Source organism: Neomonachus schauinslandi, chromosome 7, assembly GCF_002201575.2.
Source record: "Neomonachus schauinslandi chromosome 7, ASM220157v2, whole genome shotgun sequence".
NCBI lineage: Eukaryota > Metazoa > Chordata > Mammalia > Carnivora > Phocidae > Neomonachus > Neomonachus schauinslandi.
The window spans coordinates 99,063,757-99,088,414 of NC_058409.1; the positions used below are offsets into that span (position 1 = coordinate 99,063,757).

At 36.7% G+C, this 24,658-nt stretch overlaps 1 protein-coding gene across 5 annotated transcripts in view; it reads right to left on the reverse strand.

Moving 5' to 3' along the window:
- Positions 1–1,997: 1,997 nt before the first annotated feature.
- The window catches only part of GABRG2 (gamma-aminobutyric acid type A receptor subunit gamma2), a 108,704-nt gene continuing 86,043 nt past the window's right edge, over positions 1,998–24,658 (reverse strand). For 2 of the 5 annotated variants that reach the window (XM_021698030.1, XM_044916864.1), the window contains exons 7-10: positions 17,315–17,467; positions 5,659–5,864; positions 3,750–3,773; positions 2,137–2,412 (exon numbers count right to left, since the gene is read on the reverse strand). In XM_021698030.1, the coding sequence (XP_021553705.1) occupies positions 2,137–2,412; positions 3,750–3,773; positions 5,659–5,864; positions 17,315–17,467 (659 nt within the window). Of the gene's footprint in view, positions 2,413–3,749; positions 3,774–5,658; positions 5,865–17,314; positions 17,468–24,658 lie in introns of all 5 variants that reach the window. The other 3 variants (XM_044916863.1, XM_021698037.2, XM_044916865.1) reach the window with 3 other exon arrangements.

The window sequence follows — 24,658 nt, forward strand, 5'->3', positions numbered from 1 at the left end:
CATATTAGGCAATTCCCTTTGTGAAAAGGTTTTTTAAATACATAGATGGGGAGCAGCTAATAATTAAGAATTAGATTACATATAATATATATTCATATTGCCAGTACTATGTATACATTGGAAAGCTAGCTTTTTGAGTGTCCCCATTACAGAATACATTTCAAGTTGACAATAATGTGTTTCTTACCATTGAAAATTTGCCAACAACTCTCCCAAAGAGTCAACATTAAATATGTTAACAATTCAAAACATGAAAATAATTCTATTTACATGTGTTTGAGGTCATATACTAGAGCACTGATGTATTAAAGGTTTGTAAAAGTGGCAGCTGAATGTGTTTCAAGATTCATCCAGATAACTCAATGAGGACCTTACACAGTTTCATAACAAAGCCACTCTTTCTTTTCTACTCTTTTTAGATTATCAAGTTAATACTGGCTATGATTGAATTCTAACTTAGAAAAATGATTGCCATAAAGAAGAACTGACAACGGGTGCTATTTTAGAAAAATAAGGATTCAGGATGAGTACATGAAGGTGGAGCTCAACTCATCATGTTTGAAGTCTGGGACAACCACTTCATGTGATTATCACATACTTGAATGAGGCCACAGTCATAGGTTCAACCTCCATGTAAGTCATTCATTTGTTCTTTCAATCTTTAAAAATTAATCTTCAGTACTTTTTCTTTTCTTTTTTTTTTTTTTTTTTTTTAACAGAGCATAGAATACAACATTCTAAACACCAGCCAGGTATGAATCCTGCCCTTGCCTGTCATGTCTTCAAGTGGAATTGTGGATGGGGTCAAAGCTAACTCATCCCCAAACCTGGGAAAAAATATACAAACTCTAATTATGCCCTAGTAGGCCCATTTCTGTGCATAAACATAGGACTTAAGTATTGTTTTAAAAGTATGGACTTTGGCTATTTTTGCTCATTATCAAAAATTTATTTTAGGCAAAGGTCTTTGGATCCTTCTGTTAATTTTCACAAGACCAAATAACATTTGACAATACCTATGTGAAAAGATGAATCACTGGTTGCAGCTGGCTCAGAGATTCACAGAAGCATATGAAGCCAGTTCACTTCAAAACATACCTGTTGAGCACCAACTATGTGCCAGGCACTATATAAGGTGCTGAGGATCCAAAGAGGAAATTACAAGGATTTTGCCCACAAGGCACTCACAATCACTAGAAGCAGATCTTGAGATGGAGAATAAATTCTGTTATAATCTATCATCCTAAAGGAAGATAAAGTAGCTGCAAGCACATACAATTACTTTATACTCTATGAAATTGGGCATATTTAGAGGTGGCAAATGTCAATTATTCAGTCTATATTTTACTTAAAGTGTTTTAATATGTCCTACATGGAAAAAAAAATAAGCTGTTTGAATCTTCATGCGTGAGGGAGATGGTAGAGAAAATTCCTCCCTCCAATTCCAAACCCAAACCCTTATAATTACATTCATGATTCTTTTATAGCCCAAAGACACAGAATAAAAGACAATGCTTTATGATGTTAACTTCATTCCATTTATTTTGGCTCTAAAGAGATGCATGCATTAAACTTGAAGCATTCTACGGTATTTAAATATTTACATCATTGTACATGTGATGTGGAGGAAATTTTCTTCCTATCTTGGGATAGAGGTGTAATAGATTTCTAGTCTAGGCTCTTATATTTAAAGTGACTTGTGATTTTTCTCAAATGAGGGAGATATCCTACTGGGACCAAATTTATTACAACCTGCCCCCAAATGAACATAGGGTACAGTTTTGGACCTTTTGCATCTAATTGTATTTTGAATTGATTAAGGACACCACCACGGTAAGTAGTCACGGCTTCCACTATTTCAATCATTGTAGCTGAAAAAGATCTAGTGTTCTTGCTCTAATTTCACTTTGCCTTGCAGGTTTGAAACACAGCAAACATTAAAGTTCAAATTACATTTACCACAGGAGAGTTGGGCAAACAATAGGACATTAATACAATTTAGCAGGTTAGAACATAGAAACAAATTCAAAAGTACCATAAACCACACAGGGGATTATTTAAGTGGACTTAGAAAGGACATCTTCTCTCCATGAGATTTAGTGAATAAGACCCACATCAATAAAACCCATACCTCTTTCACAGGTAAAGGTAGGAAACCCAATAAACCAGATTGAACAAGCAGAATGCAGTGGGGAAGAAGATCCGTGCATATGAGTCCATTTTGGCAATACGAATATGTATCCTCCCATGTCTCCAAGCTCCTGTTCGACAGTCTTCAAAACAGCAGAAGAAACTGGCACAGTCCTTGCCATCCAGACACTCATACCCATATTCTTCATCTCTCTCTTGAAGGTGAGTGGCATTGTTCATTTGAATGGTTGCTGATCTTGGGCGAATATCAATGGTAGGGGCCTGAGACAAGGGTAGGGAAGAAGAGTTAGTTATACTTCATAAATCCTAGACTAGGTCTCCACAATGTCACCAAGGTGAATGATGAATCTGAAAATGAGTACTCAGGAATTGCTATGAAATCGTGATCTACAATGGTAAAATTGAACTTAGAGCACATTTGCAGATTTCAAATTTTGAGCTTAAGCAGTGCAGCTGAAAATAATACCATCAAGCTAATAGCTATAGCAAGAAGATTGAACACCAAAAGAACTCAAAGTTTAAAGATTTAAATCAAACAACTACATGGAATCTTATTCTAGTAAATATTAGATGTGAGGTTGGTTACATGAAGGCGTTTAATGGTGTTGCATGTGAGTAGAACAGAGAAATAAAATGCATCAATTTTGAACTCAAATTTTTTGTCATGCTTACCTATAGGCAAATAGTAAACCCCATTACACTGAGCAAATGTACTAAACACTATTAAAAGAAAATGTTAAAATATATATAAATATAGTTTTCTGAGTTTATACCACAAATGGTATGGCTTATGTTTTAAAGAAATACAGTGTTTTGTCTACCATTCAGCATCTAGAAGCTTCAGAATGTCAGCAATGTTTACCTAATGTGGGTGAAAATTCGGAAAAAAAAGGCTACCGCCTTTTTACTGTTTGAGAAGAAACTAATACCAATTAATCGAATGATAATTTAATCTTTGCTGCCCTATTAATTATGAAAGTACAATAAATCACAATGATTAATTCGGAGGAGTTAATGTTAGGATATTTATTATAAATATGAACCCTAGTGTCTCTAAGTTATCAGAAATCGTTGCATTATTGCATGATAGAGCCAAAAGGCCCCTGGATTATCCTAAATGGAAGGGATGGGTGTTTTAACTTAAAGCATTTCAAAGTTTTATAGAATTGATAGGTTCAAAATTCAGAACAATGGAGATTATAAAAAGTTACTTATCAAAAAACAATCCTGTTTTGAATTAGGATTTACTGAGTTACATTTTAAGAGCATTTATAGTATATATGGTAGGTGCAGTCAATGAATTTTATCTGAGAAGGGAGGATAAGGTTTGACTTTGATGTTTAAAGAAACCCTCTTTTCTAATGATATGTCCTAGAGCTTATAGCTTTATAGTGTCAAACCTCTGCAAATTAGTGTAGGGTTGATGACTCAACTCTAGAAATCTATAGAACTTTCTTCATCTCAAAGGTCTTACCTCTCGTAGAATGCTTAAATATCTACTCACTAAAAAAAAAAAAAAAAATCGAAACACCATGTAAGCGTTAATAATTAAATTCAGCAGTTGCATGCAGTGAATTTTCATTCCAAAAACATTATACCTTGAAGGAAAACATCCGAAGAAGCTTTGGGTTTGTAGACAGAAAAGAGAATTGCATTTTTTTTTTAATTAAAAGAAAAAAAAAGAAAAAGACAAAATGATAAATTAAAAATACATTTTAAAAACAGTAAAATGAACTGAAATTATAAACACAGAAGGACAATTCTGGGCTTGGAATAAAGTTTATGCCCAAATTTGGAAAATGGAATTTGGGGATTTCAATAATTTAATCCATAATTATCTAACTACAGAAGCCAGTGTTGTTCACTTGTGAGGAAGCTTTCCACTGCCTGGTTTCCCTGTATAAAAGTACTGTGATTTTATTTTCTAATTAACATCAAAGAGGCCTTACTAGGTAAGTCTTAGCACAATGAACCAAAGGGCATATTTAATGGAAAAATGAAATTTCAGCTTCTCACTCACAGCTTAGGCTCTTTCTAGTTGTGATAAATCATCTAATTGGCTTACAAGAGGGAAATCCATAAAATTTTCAGATAATTTGATTTTTTCAGTTTCTTTAATCCCCTCTGCAATGATAGAGCTGTTAGAAAGGGCAGAAGAGCTTTTTCCGAAGGACTCTTGTTTAAACCTTGTTAATGCTGGCATGTAATAACCCTCTTCTTGGGGAAAAATGTAATGGAAAGTGAAGGATGGGGAGAAATAATAATTTAAAAAAAACACAGTAAGGAAAATAAAATAAGGATAGAAAAAACGCAAAGATAGAGAGGCAAACAGGAAAGGAAAGGACTGCATAAAGCGTCGTGAATATTTGGGAAATTAAGGATTAGCAATTCTTTTTGTATTAATCATCAAGAATAATGATTTTTCTTTACCTGTTACAGATTCTTATATTCAGATAAATATATGCCATTTGTAGAATTTCACCAGTGTTCCTGGAGATCAGGATTCAACCTAGAATCGGCTGTATTTCCTCATTAAAATGTAGTTGCCCCAAAGTTGGTGGTCAGAGCACTAGCCAATATCAAGGCCTTCATGGCCTTTATGACCGACCAGGAAAGCATGAATTCAGGAAGCTAGGGTGACTTCCTTTGCCCCTGTCTTAGAAGGGAATAGACCTTAACTTCAATGGGGCTTCCTAGAAGCCAGACAGCCACTATACTCAGGTGCATAAATGAGTAGCTACTTGCTCTCTTCAACATCCATACTAAAGGATAATTATATTAGGCTTGTATATTTGTGCCTTATCATCTCTATTTAAAGTTTGGTGACAAGGTGAAGAAGTCATCCTACCTTTTTCCAAATCATTGAAATCAATCCAGGTTGGTAACTGTATAAATCATCAACATCAACCATCATCATCAACTATTAATGGTAAGGACTTTCATGTGTAAGGCACCATGTAATGCTTTTTACCTTCATTACCACAGCAGCCCTTTAAGTTATATATTTTTTATAATACTCATTTTATATATGAGAAAACAAAGACACAGGGAGGCTAAGTAACTTGCCCAAACAATAGATGATCCATTTCATTTAAAAACGATACTTTTTAAGTATGAAACCAATTTTATCTTCTTGTGGTAAAACACACACAATTACTTGCAAAAGTGTGGTAATCTTTGAAACTTCAAGAACATTCAGGCTTCCTAATGGAAAGCCTTGAATGAAAATGTTAATTTAAAACACCAATAATTTAAGAATGCTATAGTAGGGAGCAGAAAGATGACAATCAATGAAACCTAGAATAAATGCATGTCTCAGAAACGTTTATAATCCCTATGAAATGAAAATAAGAGTATGCCTTAGTGAATCAGGTCTCTCCCAAGTAAAAATTCTTATGGCCTGGTCAAAATCATACATTCTCTTTTCATTTTGGAGCCCAAGCCAAAACAAAATCAGGTGGCCTTTACGTAAAAATTTCAGTGATCCCAATGGGAAATGATACATACAGGGTTTTTCTTCTTTTTGTCTTTATCCTTGCTTGGTTTCCGGTTGCTGACAAAATAATGCAAGGTGCCATATTCCACCAAAGCAGAGAAGACAAAGATGAAGCAAACAGATACAAAGAGATCCATTGCTGTAACATAGGAGACCTTGGGGAGTGACTTCCGGGCAATGGTGCTGAGGGTGGTCATTGTCAGGACAGTGGTGATACCTGAAGAAAGGTACAGTAAAACAGATCATGTGACCTCATCAGCAAGTTGGGTAACTGAGTCATTACTGAGACCAAATTTGTTTTGTGACTTCTGATAAGCAACCTCAGTAATGGGAAAGGAGGCATAACTAACTGTAACCCATTCACTCTGCCCACAGATATTTATTGCCTGCTTACCAAGTATCAGTTACTATGACAAACACTGAGTATATGCTGAAAACTAAGACATCTTCCCTGACCTATGTACCTTATATTTTAGTGACAGAACACTATAAATCAAGGGGGCAAAGGACAGTATAATTACAAATTATGGTTTATGTGATGAACAGCAGGGATGGTGAAAACCTAATTAGATGGGATACTGAGGAAAGACATCTTTGAGGTGGTGATATTTAAGGAGAAGTTTAAAAAGTTAGAAGACACCAACTTCTGACTAATTGCAGAGTAAATAAAGGAAGATACTGAGGAAGGGACACATTATCTTTTTAAAAAAATTTAGAATACCTAGCACCTGGGGAGAGGCAAGGGTATCAAAGTGATGCTGAGATAACAGAAGTTATATCATGCAGAGCATGTAAAGGAGTTCACACTTTATTTAAAGTACAAGGAGAATCCATTAAGGGTATCAAATAGAGGAAATGAGCTATGTGACATGTTCTGATTAATGAATTTTTAAAATATTATATAGAAAGAAGATGGTGTGGTAGAAGGATCCTGAGGTCACCATCCCCATGGATATACCAAGGTGTAACAACTACATATATTGCAACTCATTCTGAAAATTACCTGAAGATTGGCAGAACATATTCTATAACAGCTAAAGTCATAAAAAGAAAGCCACATCAAGAAGGGAGAAGGGTAGGAGGGAAGAGGTATGGTTAGGAACCAAACTACTGTTGTGACTACCCAGAAGTGGGAGGGATAGGACAAGCATGGAGGAACCAGGGGATGAGCACCCCCATCCCTGGGTGCCTGCACTGATAATGTCTGGCTTTAAAAATCAGCAGGGCTTAACTCCAGGAGAGCCAGAAAGGTCAGAGGAAACCAAGTCTCCACTTTTTTTTTTAAGATTTTTTTATGTATTTGCGAGAGAGAGAATGAGAGACAGAGAGCATGAGAGGGAGGAGGGTCAGAGGGAGAAGCAGACTCCCTGCTGAGCAGGGAGCCCGATGCGGAACTCCAGGATCATGACCTGAGCCAAAGGCAGTCGCTTAACCAACTGAGCCACCCAGGCGCCCCCAAGTCTCCACTTTTAATTAAAGAGCCAGCATGCTATACTACTCACCATGTATTCCAGCACAGAAGAACCAGTTTGATAAGTGCCTGGGTTATACAAGAAGGAGATTTTTTGAACTGGTGTCAGGGGGCAAGAATCTGCAGAAGCTTTCTCCAGGAACAGAAGTGCTGATGGGCACCATTTTTCTTACCCTACTTCAGCCTGGATGGCTATATGCTTGCAAAAGCCAGTTCTGAAACTCTCTACTTGCTAGCAGCACTTGCCCCACCCCATCATTCCTCAACAGATCCATTTACATAATCCACCCTCTCCAGCCCCCTCCAAAGGGACTCCTGTCCTGCCATAACTGGCCAGGTAACCTCAGTTGGGAACAGCAACCCCTCAAAGAGACTACTGCCCCACAACACCTGGCAGGCGGCCCTTGCCGGAATCAGTGTCCCTCCAAAGAAAACCCTGCCCTAGGGACTGGGGAGCTAACCCCACACACCAGCATGTCCATAGTAGCTGTAACCAGGCCTCTTAAGCTCACTGTACTAGGGGCAGTCCCTACCCACCACTGTGCCCACAGCAGTCACTGCCACAGCAGGACAGTGCACACAGCCTACACAAGGGACATCCCTGGAGCACCTGGTTCTGGTGACCAGGAGGGGATTGTACTACAGGGCACCACAGGATGCCTTCAACGTAAGGCCACTACTTTCAAGATCAGGAGATATAGCTGACCTACCTGATAAATAAAAACATAGAGACAAAATGAGGAGACATAGGAGTATATTCCAACAAACAAAAAAAACCCCAAAACCACAGAAAAAGAGCTAAACAAAATGGAAATAAGCAAACTACCTGACAAAGAGTTGAAAGTAATGGTCACAAAGATACAGAACTTGAGAGGTGAGTGAATGAACTCAGAAGAAACAGAAAAAATAAATAACCAGTCAGAACCAAAAATATAAAAACATCCCTAACCTGGAAAAGAAAACAGACATCCAGGTCAGAAAGCCCCTAACAAGTTAAACCTAAGGAGGTCCACACTAAGATTTAAAGATAATCTTAAAAGCAGCAGGAGAGGGACCAACAATTACATAAAAGGGAAAACCCTCTAGGGCTATCAGCTGATTATTTTTTTTTTTTACAGCAGAGACTTTTTGCAGGTCAGAAGGGAGTTGCATGATATTCAAAGTGCTAAAAGGAAAGAACCTACAAGCAAAAATGCTCCACCTGTCAAGGCTATCATTCAGAATTGAAAGAGAGAGAAGAAGTTTCCCAGACAAACGTTACAGGAGTTCATCGCCACTAAACTGGCCTTACAAGAAATGTGAAAGAGACTTCAAGTGGAAAATAAAAGGTCATAACTAGAAATAAGAAAATTATGGCAGGAAAAAATCTCAGTGGTAAAAGCAAACATACATTAATGGTAGCAAATTAATCACTTATTTAGCTAGTATGAAGGCTAAAATGCAAAATTAGTATAATTGATTATAGCTACAAAAATTAGTCAAGGAATACATAAAAAGATTAAAATATGGCATTATACATAAACATGGAGCGTAAAAATTTAGTGCTTTTAGAATATGTTTGAACTTAAGCAATCACCAACTTAATATAGATGGCTATATACTTAGGATATTATATATGAACCACATGATAACCACAAACCAAAAAATTATAATACATACCCCCCCAAAATAAAGTGAGAGTAATTGAAGCATAACACTAAAGAGAGTTCTCAAACTGTAAGGGAAGAGAGCAAAAGAATATAGGAAGGAAAAAGAACTATAAAACAACCAGAAAACAATTTTAAAAATGGCAATACATATCTATTGGTAATTACCTTATAAATGGACTAAATGCTTCAATCAAAAGACATAGAGTGAATAGATTAAAAAAAACTAGACCCATCTATATGCTGCCCTACAAGAGAATACTTCAGACCTAAAGACACATACAGACTGAAAGTAAAGGGATGGAAAAATATATTCCATGCAAATGAAAGAAAAAAAGCTGGGTAGCAATACTTAGACAAAATAGACTTTAAAGCAAAGGCTGTAACAAGAGACAAAGATAATGATAAAAAGACCAATACAATAAGAAGACGTAACATTTGTAAATATCTCCATACCCAACATAGGAGCACCTAAACATATAAAGCAAATATTAACGGACAAAAAGGGAGAAATGTGTCAGTAATCCAATAATAGTAGGCAACTTAAACAGCCCATTTACACCAATGGATAGAATATCCAGACAGAAAATCAGTGGAGAAACAGTGGCTTCAAGTGACATATTAGACCAGATGGACTTCACAGATCTATACAGAAAATTCCATTTAAAACTAGCAGAATACACATCCTTTTTCAAGGGAACATGGAACATTCTCTAGGATAGAGCCCATGTTAGGCCACCAAACAAGTCTCAATAAATTTAACAAGACTGAAATCATTTCCAACCACAACAGTATGAAACTAGGCATCAATTACAGGAAAAAAATTGGAAGAAACACAAAGATATGGAGTGTAAAATGCATACTACTAAAGAACAAATGGGTCAAAGAAGAAATCAAAGAGGAAATAAAAAAAATATGTGGTGGGATGCTTGGGTGGCTCTGTTGTTTAAGTGTCTGCCTTCAGCTTAGCTCATGGTCCTGGGATTGAGCCCTGTGTTGGGGGAGGGGGGGGTCCCTGCTCAGCGGGGAGTCTGCTGCTCCCTCTCCCTCTGCCCTGCCCCACCACTCATTCTCTCTCTCTCTCTCAAATAAATAAATAAAATCTTTAAAAAATATGTGGAGACAAATGAAAATGGCTATCCTATAGTTCTAGAATCTTTGGGATACAGGAAGTTTATAGCAATACAGGTCCACCTCAAGAAACAAAAGAATATCTCAAACCTAACAATCTCAGATCTAACCTTACACCTCAAAGAACTAGAAAAAGAACAAAGCCTAAAGTTAGTAGGAGGAAGGAATAATAAAGATCAGTTTGGAAATAAATGAAATAGAGACTAAAAAAGAAAAGATGAAACTAAAAGCCTGTTCTTTTAAAAGATAAAATTGATAATTCTTTAGTAATATTAATCAAGAAAAAAATAAAGGACTCAAAATCAGAAATGAAAGAAGTTATAAGTGACAAAACAGAACTATAAAAAATAACAATATAGGGGCACCTGGGTAGCTCAGTCATTAAGCATCTGCCTTCGGCTGAGGTCATGATCCCAGGGTCCTGGGATGGAGCCCCGCATCGGGCTCCCTGCTCTGTGGGAAGCCTGCTTCTCCCACTCCCCCTGCTTGTGTTCCCTTTCTCCCTGTGTCTCTGTCAAATAAAATCTTTAAAAAATATATATATAAAAAATTTTATGCCAAAAATTGGACAACCTAGAAGAAATGGATAAATTCATAGAACTATATAGTCACCTAAGACTGAATCAGGAAGAAATTAAAAACTGAACAGACCAATTACTAGTAATGAAATTGAAGTGGTATTCAAAAAACTCCCAACGAACAAAAGCCCAAGACCAGATGGCTTCACAGATGAATTCTACCAAACATTGAAAGAAGAGTTAATACCTCTCTCTCTCAAACTACTCAAAAAATGGAACAGAAAGAAAGGAATGCTTCCAAATTCATTTTATGAGGCCAGCATTGCCCTCATACCAAAACCAGAAAAAAGACACTACAAAGAGACAGCGAATTGCAGACTAATATCCCTGATGAATATAGATGCAAAAATTCTCAATAAAATATTAGCAAACTGAATTCAACAATACATTAAAATGATCATTCAACACTATTAAGTGAGATTTATTCCAGGGATGCAAGGATGGTTCAATATATGTAAATCAATCTATTTTACACTACATTAACAAAATGAAAGATAAAAATGATATGAACATCTCTATAGAGGCAGAAAGGCATTGCACAGAATTCAAAATCCATTTATGATATAAGCTCTCAACAAAGGGGGTATAGAAGGAACGGACCTCAACAAAATAAAGGGCATATATGAAAAACCCACAACCAACATCATACTCCAATGGTGAAAAGCTGAAAACTTTTCCTCTAAGATCAGGACAAGATAAGGAAGTCCACCCTCACCCCTTTTATTCAACATAGCTGCAGCAATCAGACAAAAAATAAATAAATAAATGACATCTGAACTGGTAAGGAATAGGTAAAGCTGCTACTATTTGCAGATGACATGATACAAATATATAAAAAACCCTAAAGAATCCACCAAAAAACTGTTGGAATGAATAAATGAATTCAGTGAAATTGTAGGATGCAAAATCAATATACAGAAATCTGTTGTGTTTCTATACATTAAAAATGAAATAGAGAGATTACAAAAACAATCCTATCTGCAATTTCATCAAAAAGAATAAAATACTAAGCAATACATTTAACCAAGGAAGTAAAAGACCTGTACTCTGAAAATGATAAGAAATGGAAGACAACATAAATAAATGGAAATATATACCATGCTCATGATTTGGAAGAATTAATATTGTTAAAATGTCCATATTATCCAAAGTAATCTACAGATTCAGTACAATCTCTATCAAAATACCAATAGCATTTATTGCAATCCTAAAATTTGTATGGAACCATAAAAGACCCTTTAATTGCCAAAGTAATCTTAAGGACAAAACTGGAGTTATCACAATCCCATTTGAAACTATTCCAGAAAGCTATAGTAATAAAATGGTATGGTACTGGCAGAAAAACAGACATGTAAATCAATGGATCGGAATAAAAAGCCCAAAAATAAGTCCATGCTTGTGTGGTAAATTAATCTACAAGAAAGGAGGCAAGAATATGCAATGGGGGAAAAAAGTCTCTTCAGTAAATGCTGTTGGAAAAACTGGACAGCTACATGAGAAAGAATGAAACTGGTTCAGTTTCTTATATACAAAAATTAACTCCAAATGGATTAAAGACCTAAATGTAAGATCTGAAACCATAAAACTCCTAAAAGAAAGCAGAGCTAGTAAACTCATGGACCTCGGCCTTTGCAATATTTTTTCTGAATATGTCTCGCCAGCTAAGGAAAACATAAGCAAAAATAAATAATTGGAACTATATAAAACTAAAGAGCTTTTTGCATAGCAAAGGAAACTATCAACAAAACAAAAAGACAATCTACTGAATGGAGGAAGATATTTGCAAATGACTTATCTGATAAGGGGTTAATATCCAAAATAGATAAAGAACTCCTACAACTCAACACCAAAAAATAATAATAATAAATAACCAAATAAAAATTGGGCAGAACACCTGAATAGACATTTTTCCAGAGAAGACTCAGAGAAATAGCCAAGAGACTCATGAAAAGATGCTCAGCATCTCTCATAATTAGGGGAATGTAAATCAAAACAGTATCACCTCACACCTGTCAGAATGGCTAGTATCAAAAAGATGAGAAATGACCGTTGTGGCAAGGATGTGGAGATAAGGGAGCCCTGGTACACTGTTGTTAGAAGTGTAAATGGGTGTAGCCACTCTGGAAAACAGTATGGAGGTTCTTCGAAAAACAAAAAATAGAAAATACTGTATGATCCAGTAATTCCACTTCTGGGTATTTACCTGAAGAAAACGAAAACCCAAAAACAATTCAAAAGTTATATGCACCCCTATGGTTATTGCAGTAGCATTTAGAATAGCCAAGATATAGAAGGAACCGACGTATCCACTGATAGATGAATGGATAAATATTATATGGTATACACACACACACTACAATCATAAACTCTTTCCTATATTATTATTAGGGAATAGCCCATCTCCCTTTGTAATCTGTATATTATGTGACAACAGAAAGGACCTCTATCTTAATGTCCTTTGTGACTTCATAAGACAAGTATAGTGCTGGGACTCAATAAATACCCTTTTGAATGCATAAATGGAGCAATCAATGAATAATGTATATATGATAGGTCAGAGAGACTCATGCTACATCTGAAAATAGGAATCCACATTGATGGCCTGTGGGATAGAATTTTAACTGTACATAACAACAGCTAACATTTAGTGGATCTCTTTCTTTGACCAGGTACTGCCTCAAGTACTTTATATATTATCCCACAAAATCCTCACAATGAGGATTATCACTGTTATCCTTTTTCTGCAGGTGAAAAAAACTTGAGCACAGAAAGAATAAAGAATTTGTCCAAGGTAGAAAGTGAGAAAGATGAGATACAAGCCTACAAAGTCTAACTTAAAATGCTGTGCTCTGACCCACATTGTTATATTCCCTCTCTATGAATATGTACCTAATATGCAGCATGAAGCACCAGACACTTGGGAGCTAGTGTATTTTCCTAATTCAGGATGATGTGGACTGTGGGTCTTCCATATTGTCATGATAGAACCTTAGCAATGGTCAAGTTTCTCATCTACAAACTAGGGTGGCGTGGGAGGGTCATAGCTCATAGTGTTCTTGTGAAGATTAAGTAATGTTCATTAACTGCAATTCCTAGTAAAATATCAATAAATATAAGCTATTTATTTTAGAGAAGAACAGTCTGCTTCTCAAATTAAAAAAACTTCACTCAAGTTGTCCATGCAATAATTCATGTAGAAGTTCTTGACTATACATAATTACAGTTGATATATTTTGGGGGGGAGAATTTATTTTTGATTACTTAAATTTGTAATTTTATTATATATAAACAAACAAACAATAGCCCCTAGGAATTCTCATCATGTATTATTCAGCTGATGATATATCACTTTTAAGGAGGGTAATTTTTTTTAATGTTAGTCACCATACAGTACATCATTAGTTTTTGATGTGGTGTCCAATGATTCATTATTTGCGTATGGGGGGAACCTTGGCCTTCACTTCACATTCAGGCCTCAAGCCACACTTGACCTATGGAGGAGTGAAAATGTCATAATTTACAGCAGATACCATAGACAATTTCACTTAAGAAAATCTGATCTAACATGTAACTTAAAAACTTATCTAGCAAGTTAGGAAGATGTTATTTAGGCTACATGGAAGTTCATCACAGCCATGTAATGTAAAGGAAGACTCCTGAAGAACCACTTCATGATATTTTCAGGTTTCTGGTTGGATCCGCGGGGAAGAGAACAGTGGGTGGGAGATGAGTGGTAGTTTTAACTGATCCACCCACCAACAACAAGATAGCTGGGGGTGGTTTTTAAAGTCCAGTTTTGCTAAGCAAAGGATTAGGCTTACTTGGGATAGATGAAAAGATATCCATAGCTTTTATCAATTCCTCCAGTCTTGGCATCATGTAAGCTCTTCAGGCATGCTACCTCACCTCAGATTACTCGTGTGAAAAATACAAACTGGTGTTTTTATTGTTTCATCCGTCGACATTGAACCATGATTAAGGCTTACCAGCTACCACCTGTGTGCCAAACTACATTCAAGTGTTGTAAGCCCCAAAATGACTGCTTCCCATGCTCTTGTGGTCTGAGCTCAGAAAGAGTCTGAGCCGTATAGGTATATTTATCTCACTCATCCAACAACTTGGCTTTAACTATTCTGTGACAATAAACTTTAGGTCCACAGGTGTTTAGGGTCATCTGGTTTAATGCTTGATTGTAAACACTGAAAAAGGTAATGTGATCACATGTTAGAATCACCTGGGGAATTTTTTTTTTTTTAATCCTGACATGCAGGCCAAGCTCTCAAAATTTAAATAAGCATCTTCTGTGATTGGACTGAGGCAGCTATACATGTAAAGGCATCCTAGTGATATAAATGTGCAGTTGAATTTAAGAAGCACTGATCTAGAGAATTGAGAAAGCAAAGTTAACACAGAGAAACTGTCTCTCCTGCCCACCTTTCCCCACAACTGGCCTTCAACAAAGCCTCACACACAGAACAACTCTAAGCCCCATTAGCCAAGGTGCAGATAGACTATCTGCTGGGGGTGTGACCTTGTGAATGTCATTTAACCTTGCAGCACCTCTGCTTCCTTAGCCCTACCAAAATGTGTTAATAATTTTTATTATCACTGTAACTTCTGTAAGTAGTTGTGAAGGGTAGAAAAGTCATGGGGACTATATTAAATAGGCGTGACTTATAGTCAAAGATCAACATATAGGAGCACATACCTGTTATTTGTTCAGGGGCCTCTCTCTCATTCCTCATTCTTTAGCTCACTCACCTTGATCCCTTCTCCTACAGCAGTTTTGGCCAGTAAGGGCTCATTTAATGACTGGATGAAATGAATTACCAAAGTGGCCTTAAGAGGAGTTTGACCAAAAGAAGTCTGGACTTCAAGAGAAGAGATTGATTTGAAATCTTTTTCTTAAAATATTTTTGGTATTGGTATATTGGAATGTATTAATGCATTTGTTCCATCCATTCATAAGAGCATACATTACTTGAATAATCAATGAAGAACCAGCTATGGGCCAGGCACTATACTGGGAATGAAAAAACATCTACATTCTGATGTGAGAGACAGACATGTAAGCATATAAGGCAATACATTCTACTCACAGTGACAACAGTCCTAAAGTAATAGGCTCGACATACTTTGGGTTTATTTCAGCTGGTAGAAGTAAACAAGATATTCTAAGTGTTGAATAGGACTTGTAACAATGTACCGCATATAACAGAAAAGTCCAAACAAAATTATTTTGAAACAGATGGGAGACTAAATTAGGTTTGGAAGAGGACAAACATGCAAATGATGTCTTCTTCCCAGTAATCTCTTTTGCCCTCAGTTTTAATAACCTGGTACAGAGCATTTTGTCAGAAAATGATATATAGTTGACCCTTGAACTACATGGGTTTGAATTACATGGGTCCACTTATATGCAGATTTTTTCAACAAATAAAGCACAGTACAATGTATTTTCTCTTCCTTATCAGTTTTTTAATAACATTTGCTTTTCTCTACTTTACTTTATTGTAAGAATACAGTACATAATACATGTGACATACAATATATGTGTTACTGGGAAGGCTTCCAGGCAACAACAGGCTATTGGTTTGGGGGTAGTTAAAAGTTATATGTGGATTTTTGACTGCTCAGGTGAAGTTAGAACCCCTAACCCCCACATATTTCAAGGGTCAACTGTAGTTGCTAACATTTCTAATGCTTTAGTATGTTTCGTCCATGTGTGGAATACCTTATTTTCTTAAGTATTTTCTGTACCTAACCTAGATTAATCTAATAAAACCCTACAGAAAATGATATATGTCTCACATTTGAGGAAAATATGATTTACAGAAACTAAAGAGCATTTCCAAGCCATACTATACATGTGGGATGAAATCCAGATTTATTGGGTTTTAAAACCGGAGCTCTTAACTACTACAATTATATTTACTCACTAGTCAAGAGCAGGCAAGAGATGTGGTCCTAGTTTTCACATAGCTGATAAAAGAGGACTGTGATTGTATAATTCATCTTTCAACAGCTTAATTCTTAGTTAACTACTTAACATTCATGGACCTAGACTCCAACGTCCTTGTGAGTCTGTGGCTTTGTAATAATCTATTTGAACCTTATTCCTCACATGAGAAAAAAATGTGAAAATATAAACATCTCTATATATAATACATCAAGAAAGATGCAAATAATCTTAAAAGTGTATGCGTTTGAGGTGGGGAGGGGCTGTATTCCCAAAATGTCACAGGTATTTTTCCAAAAATATTTTCAATGGTTAGAGCCAATTGCTGTGTATGTACATCTTCAAATGTCATTATGATAATTATGGATGTTGGAATTAATAGCCAGTCATGTGCTGGTAAATGTGTAACAGTTGACTCTAGGGGAAAAAAGGCAGTCCTGATTTTTAGTGTTTGCCGATTTCTATGACGTTAATACTTTCACCTTGGCTGACTTCAATCTACCAATGTGACATCTCTCAATACATTTGGAAAGAATAAACACAACCAGCTCTCATGAGCTTGTGTGAGCAGCTCCGCAAATAACTGCCCAGAGACCAAAACAAAATCTACTGAAATTAGAAGTTTGTTTTTTTTCTAGTCAAACTTAAATTTTTTAAGAGAATTCACTAAAGAAAGTGAATTGAGGTAATTAAGGAAAACTAGAACTGAAAATCTTTTAAACACCTTTTTTTAAATATGCTAGTTTTCTTTAAAATAAAATAATGGCATTTCTATGTAATTGCTGACTGAATTAACAGCAAATCAACTTAGAAAGGGGAATAAAGATTACTGATACCGGATACTTATCTTGGAACACTAAAAGAAAAAGAAACGTGTCTCACCTAAAGAAGTTCTGGCTGGAACAGCATCCTTATTGATCCAGAAAGATACCCAGGATAGGACAACAATGAGTGTGCAGGGGATGTAGGTCTGGATGGTGAAGTATCCCATCCTTCTGCTCAGGTCAAAGTAGACAGACATGACCACATAATCTCCTGGAACAGAACAGAGCATCATGCCAACACTTATCAAACTTGGAAAGCATTTAGAATAGGGAGCCCAGATATAAACCCATGCTTATATTGTCAATCAATGACAGAGGAGGCAAGAATATACAATGAGGAAGAGAGAGTCTCCAATAAATGGTGTTGGAAAAGTTGGACAGCCGTATGCAAAAGAACGAAACTGGATGACTACTTTAAACTATATAAAAAATAAATTCAAAATGGATTAAAGACTTGAAACCATAAAACTTCTAGAAGAAAATATAGGCAATAAGCTCTTCAACATCAGTCTTAGTAATATATTTTTGGACCAGTGTAAGGCAAGGGCAACAAAAGATAAAATAAAGAAATGGAATTACATCAAATTGAAAAGCTTTTGCATAGTGAAGGAAACCATCAACAAAATGAAAAGGCAACCTACTGAAATAGAAGATATTTGCAATTGATATCTTTGATAAGGGGTTAATATCCAAAATATATATATAAAGAACTTACATAACTTAATATAAAAAAATCCAATTAAAAAATGAACAGAGGAACTGAAAAAACATTTTTCCAAAGAAGACATACATATTGCCAACAGGCAAAAGAAAAGATGTTCAACATCACTATCATCAGGGAAATGCAAATTAAAACCACAGTGATATATCAACTCATACATGCCAGATTTGCTATTATCAAAAAGACAAAAAATAACAAGTGTTGGCAAGGATGTGGAGAAAAGATAACCATCCTCATGCACTGTTGTTGAGAAAGTAAATTGGCACAGCCACTATGGGAAACCACTATGGAGGTTCCTCAAAAAATTATTAATAGAAATACCATACAATCCAGCAATTCTACTTCTAGATGTTTACCCGAAAACAAAAACACCAATTTGAAGAGATATATGCATTCCTGTGTTCATTGCAGCATTATTTACAAATATGGAAGCCACCTAGGTGTTCCATTCATAGATAAAGATGTAATATATATACAATGGAATATTACTCAGCCATAAAACAAAGAAGGAAATCTTGCCACTTGCGACAACATTGATGAACCTAGAGGGTATAATGCTAAGTAAAATAGAGAAAGACAAATACTGTCTTCTCTTATATGCGCAAACTAAAAAACAAAACAGAAACAGACTCATAAATACAGGGAACAAACTATTGATTACCAGAGTGGGGAAGGGTTTGGGGTAGATGAAATAGGTAAAGGTGATTAAGAGATACAAACTTCTAGTTATAAATAAGCCATAGGGATGTAGTCAATAATATCGTCATAATTTTGTATGGTGACAGATGGTAACTAGACTTATTGTGGGGATCGTTTTGTAATGTATAAAAAGATCAAATCACCTGATATATACCTAAAACCAATAGGATACTCTATGTCATTTATACATCAACAAAAAACTGCAAAGCTTTTGAAAATAAGCATGTATTCAACTCTCATGTTCACACATTTAAATTCAGAGTTCCATACAAGGGGTATGTTGAAAACGATCTTCTTCCCCTTTGGGTTAAAAAACAAACAAAAACCCAAACTAAACTGAATTCTGATCCTTTCATAAGTAATGTGACTACCAGATGGAAGGAAACATTTTGAGTATATTGATAATATTTTCTTCTTTCAGGTGTTTCTGGAGGGTGCCTTCTCTGCCTGCTTAAACTTCTTGTTTGGTGGGGAAGGAGGGGAACAGTGTTTCTACACTGTGCCTCTCTTACCTGCAATGAACCCTAAGGTTTGTAACAATTTCCTCCTGTTCTCAGGACCTTTCTCTACACAAGCCACAGAGGAATATACTGGTGACTGACACTAGTAAATGCCAGTTTTACTCCATTTATAACCAAATTCCTATACTGAGACATTTTTCTAATGTTTTCATTGAATCATATGGTTTTCCTTCATGGCACTTACTGCAATTCTTAATTTCTCATTTGTGTGGCTATTTTCTTAATCTCTCTCCTATTAGAATTAATTTATTTGCACGAGTTCACAAACAGTCCCTATTTTAGCATACCACTGCAGGACCAGTACTTAGCATCCTGTTTGGCTCCCAGTAGGTATTCAGTAACATTTGTTGAATAAATGATCAAAAGAAAGAATGCATTTATAAACATAGAGGGGGAAAAAAACACAAAAATCAAAAAGATGTGTTCTGGAACATTGGGTTGAAAACGGAGTTTATGTAAATGATCCTTATAGTAGAGTAATAAAGGAATCAAAGAATAACCATATGGCTATGCATGAGAACAATTTAATGTGACACAATTTGATGTCTCTAATATTTTTAAAAATTCCATCTTTTTCATCTAATATTCGAAGTGAAATTTCAGAGCATTAAAAATTTTAAATAATATACTATTAAAATTTTTAGATAACATACTATGGAGACATGTCCCAGTTACTATATATTTATGCTTTCTTACATACTCTTAGGGAATAATAGTGTCAAAGACTATATCTGCTCTTGCAGTGTGAGATGAACATGAGATCACTTTTCAAATGTTGCTTTTTTTCTTTACTAAATTATAATTTGTCCTAAAATACATGAAGAACAAATCCAAATCCTTTGCTTTTAGTTTAATTATTTGGCTTTGTGCCTGTTTCTCTACTTATTTGGCTGATTTAGATTTGATTTGAAAATAAAGTACTTTAGGGGGGCGGAGCAAGATGGCGGAGGAGTAGGAGACCTGGATTTCGTCTCCTCTCAGGAATTCAGCTGGATAGGGGTCAAACCATTCTGAACACCTACAAACTCAACAGGAGATCGAAGAAAAGAATAGCAACAACTCTCTCATCAGAAAAGCGACCACTTTCTGGAAGGTAGGACGTGTGGAGAAGTGAATCCAAGGCGATATTCGGGAGGATAGACGGCAGGGGAGGGGCCTCCGGCGGCCGCTTCTGGCAAGTGATAGAGCCGCGGAGCACAAAATCGAACTTTTAAAAGTCTGCTCCGCCGAGGAACGTCACTCTGGTGGCTAAGCGGGGGGTGGAACCCTCCGGGACAGTGTGGTCTCAGGACCCTCAGAGTCACAGAAAGACCGGGGGTGCCTGAGTGCGGCAGAGCTCCCAGGTAATGAGCAGGGAAGCCGGCTGCAGAGGCGGAGCCCAGGCGTGGGCTCTCAGCTCGGGGTTGCCATAAACCGTGATCCGCGGCACAGTCGGGCCCCTGCTCCTCCAGCAGGGACCCAACAAGCGGCAGATCCAGGGAGACTCACCTTCCTCCCCTGGGAGGAGCTGCGCGGGAGTGCACCGCAGGGATCTGCTGGGTTTGGAGACTCCACTCGGGGTCGGGTGCCAGAGATAGAAACGCGCGGTCACAGGCCGGGTGAGCACAGAGTGCGGCTGGAGACCGGGGAGACGGGAGTGACTGACGGCTTTTCTCTGGGGGCTCACTGAGGAGCAGGGCCCCAAGTTCTCGGCTCCTCCGGGGCAGAGATTGGGAGGCCGCCATTTTCACTCTCCGCCTCCAAAGCTGTACGGAAAGCTCGCAGGGAACAAAAGCCCCGGAGAGCAAACCTGAGCAGATTACTTAGCCAGGAGGGGGCAAGGGCGGGGCAATTCCGCCTCCGGCAGAGACATTTGGAAACCACGGCAACAGGCCCCTCCCCAGAAGATCAGCGAGAACAGCCAGCCAAGACCAAGTTTACCGATCAATGAGAACAGCAGAACTCCAGCGCTAGGGGAATACTGCACATAGAATTCATGGCTTTTTTACCAGGATTCTTTAGTCTTTCAAAGTTAATTTTTTTAACTGTCTTTTTTTTTCTTTTTGAATTTTTCTTTTTCCCTTTTTCAATCAACATCTTATCAATTCTTTTTTTAAAAAAAACATTTTTATTTTTCATTTTTAGAGTCATATTCTATCCCTTCATAGTAGTTACCCGTATTTTTGGCTTATATATATAAGTTGTTCTCTCTTTAAAATTTTGAGATAGTTTCTTCTAACAGATTAAAATATACCCTAAATCTCTAGTATATGGTGTTTTCTATTCCCCTGCCTGATCACATCCTCTCCCTTTTTTTTTTCTTTTTTTAAATCCTCTTCTTTCTTTTTTCAAACAACTTCTTATCAATTCCTTCTATAAAATTTTTTATAATTTCCATCTTTACAGTCATATTCCATCCCTTCATCATATCAACCCTTATTTTTGTACATATATAAGTTTTTCTCTCTTTAAAATTTTGGGAGGCACTTTCTTCTAAAAGACCAAAATACACCCCAAATCTAGTGTGTGGCACTGATCTATATACCAGCCTGATCATATTTGATCACATTCTGGTTTTTTTGTTGTTGTTGTTGTTTTGTTTTGTTTGTTTTTGTTTTTATCTTTATCTTTTTCTTTTTCTTTTTTCTCTCTTTCCCTTTCTTTTCCCACTGCTCCAGGTCTTTTCTGATTTGTTTAGAGTATATTTTCTGGGGACGTTGTTACTCTGCTAGCATTTTGTTCTCTCATTCATCTATTCTCCTCTGCACAAAATGACAAGACGGAAAAAGTCACCTCAACAAAAAGAACAAGAGGTAGTACCGACTGCCAGGGACCTACTCAATATGGACATTAGTACAATGTCAGATCTAGAGTTCAGAATCATCACTTTAAAGATACTAGCTGGGCTTGAAAATAATATGGAAGTTATTAGAGAAACCCTTTCTGGAGAAGTAAAAGAACTAAAATCCAACCAAGTAGAAATCAAAAAGGCTATTAATGAGGTGCAATCAAAAATGGGGGCGCTAACTGCTAGAATAAATGAGGCAGAAGAGAGAATCAGTAATATAGAAGATGAAATGATGGAAAATAAAGAAGCTGAGAAAAAGAGAGATAAACAACTACTGGATCACGAGGGCAGAATTCGAGAGATAAGCAATACCATAAGATGAAACAACATTAGAATAATTGGGATCCCAGAAGAAGAAGAAAGAGAGAGAGGGGCAGAAGGTATAATGGAGCAAATTATAGCAGAGAACTTCCCTAATTTGGGGAAGGAAACAGGCATGAAAACCCAGGAAGCACAGAGAACCCCTCTCAAAATCAATAAAAATAGGTCAACACCCCCGACATCTAATAGTAAAAATTATGAGTCTCATAGACAAAGAGAAAATCCTGAAAGCAGCTCGGGAGAAGAGATATGTAACCTACAAGGGTAGAAACATTAGATTGGCAACAGACCTATCCACAGAGACCTGGCAGGCCAGAAAGGACTGGCAGGATATATTCAGAGCACTAAATGAGAAAAATATGCAGCCAAGAATACTCTATCCAGCTAGGCTGTCATTGAAAATTGAAGGAGAGATAAAAAGCTTCCAGGACAAACAAAAACTAAAGGAATTTGCAAACACAAAACCAGCCCTACAGGAAATCTTGAAAGGGGTCCTCTAAGCAAAGAGAGAGCCTAAAAGCAACATAGACCAGAAAGGAACACAGACAATATACGGTAACAGTCACCTTACAGGCAATACAATGGCACTAAATTCCTATCTTTCAGTAGTTACCCTGAATGTAAATGGGCTAAATGCCCCAATCAAAAGACACAGGCTATCAGACTGGATTAAAAAACAAGACCCATCGATATGCTGTCTGCAAGAGACTCATTTTAGAACCAAAGACACCCTCAGATTGAAAGTGAGGGGGTGGAAAACCATTTACCATGCTAATGGACACCAAAAGAAAGCTGGGGTGGCAATCCTTATATCAGACAAATTAGATTTTAAACCAAAGACAGTAATAAGAGATGAGGAAGGACATTATATCCTACTTAAAGGATCTATCCAACAAGAAGATCTAACAATTGTAAATATCTATGCCCCTAACATGGGAGCAGCCAATTATATAAGCCAATTAATAACAAAAGCAAAGAAACACATCGACAACAATACAATCATAGTGGGGGACTTTAACACCCCCCTCACTGAAATGGACAGATTGTCTAAGCAAAAGATCAACAAGGAAATAAAGACTTTAAATGACACACTGGACCAAATGGACTTCACAGATGTATTCAGAACATTCCATCCCAAAGCAACGGAGTACACATTCTTCTCTAGTGCCCATGGAACATTCTCCAGAATCGATCACATCCTAGGTCATAAATCAGGACTCAACCGTTACCAAAAGATTGGGATCATTCCCTGCCTATTTTCAGACCACAATGCTTTGAAACTAGAACTCAATCACAAGAGGAAAGTCAGAAAGAACTCAAATACATGGAGGCTAAAGAGCATCCTACTGAAGAATGAATGGGTCAACCAGGAAATTAAAGAAGAATTAAAAAAATACATGGAAACCAATGAAAATGAAAACACAACTATTCAAAATTTTTGGGATGCAGCAAAGGCAGTCCTAAGAGGAAAGTATATAGCAATACAAGCCTTTCTCAAGAAACAAGAAAGGTCTCAAGTACACAACCTAACCCTACACCTAAAGGAGCTGGAGAAGGAACAGCAAATAAAGCCTAAACCCAGCAGGAGAAGAGAAATAATAAAGATCAGAGCAGAAATCAATGAAATAGAAACTAAAAGAACAGTAGAACAGATCAACGAAACTAGGAGCTGATTCTTTGAAAGAATTAACAAGATTGATAAACCCCTGGCCAGACTTATCAAAAAGAGAAGAGAAATGACCCAAATCAACAAAATCATGAATGAAAGAGGAGAGATCACAACCAACTCCAAAGAAATACAAACAGTTATAAGAACATATTATGAGCAACTCTATGCCAGCAAATTAGATAATCTGGAAGAAATGGATGCATTCCTAGAGATGTATCAACTACCAAAACTGAACCAGGATGAAATAGAAAACCTGAACAGACCTATAACCACTAAGGAAATTGAAGCAGTCATCAAAAATCTCCCAACAAACAAAAGCCCAGGGCCAGATGGCTTCCCAGGGGAATTCTACCAAACATTTCAAGAAGAATTAATACCTATTCTTCTGAAACTGTTCCAAAAGATAGAAATGGAAGGAAAACTTCCAAACTCATTTTATGAGGCCAGCATTACCTTGATCCCAAAACCAGACAAAGACCCCATCAAAAAGAATTACAGACCAATATCCCTGATGAACATGGATGCAAAAATTCTCACCAAAATACTAGCCAATAGGATCCAACAGTACATTAAAAGGATTATTCACCATGACCAAGTGGGATTTATCCCTGGGCTGCAAGGTTGGTTTCAACATCCGCAAATCA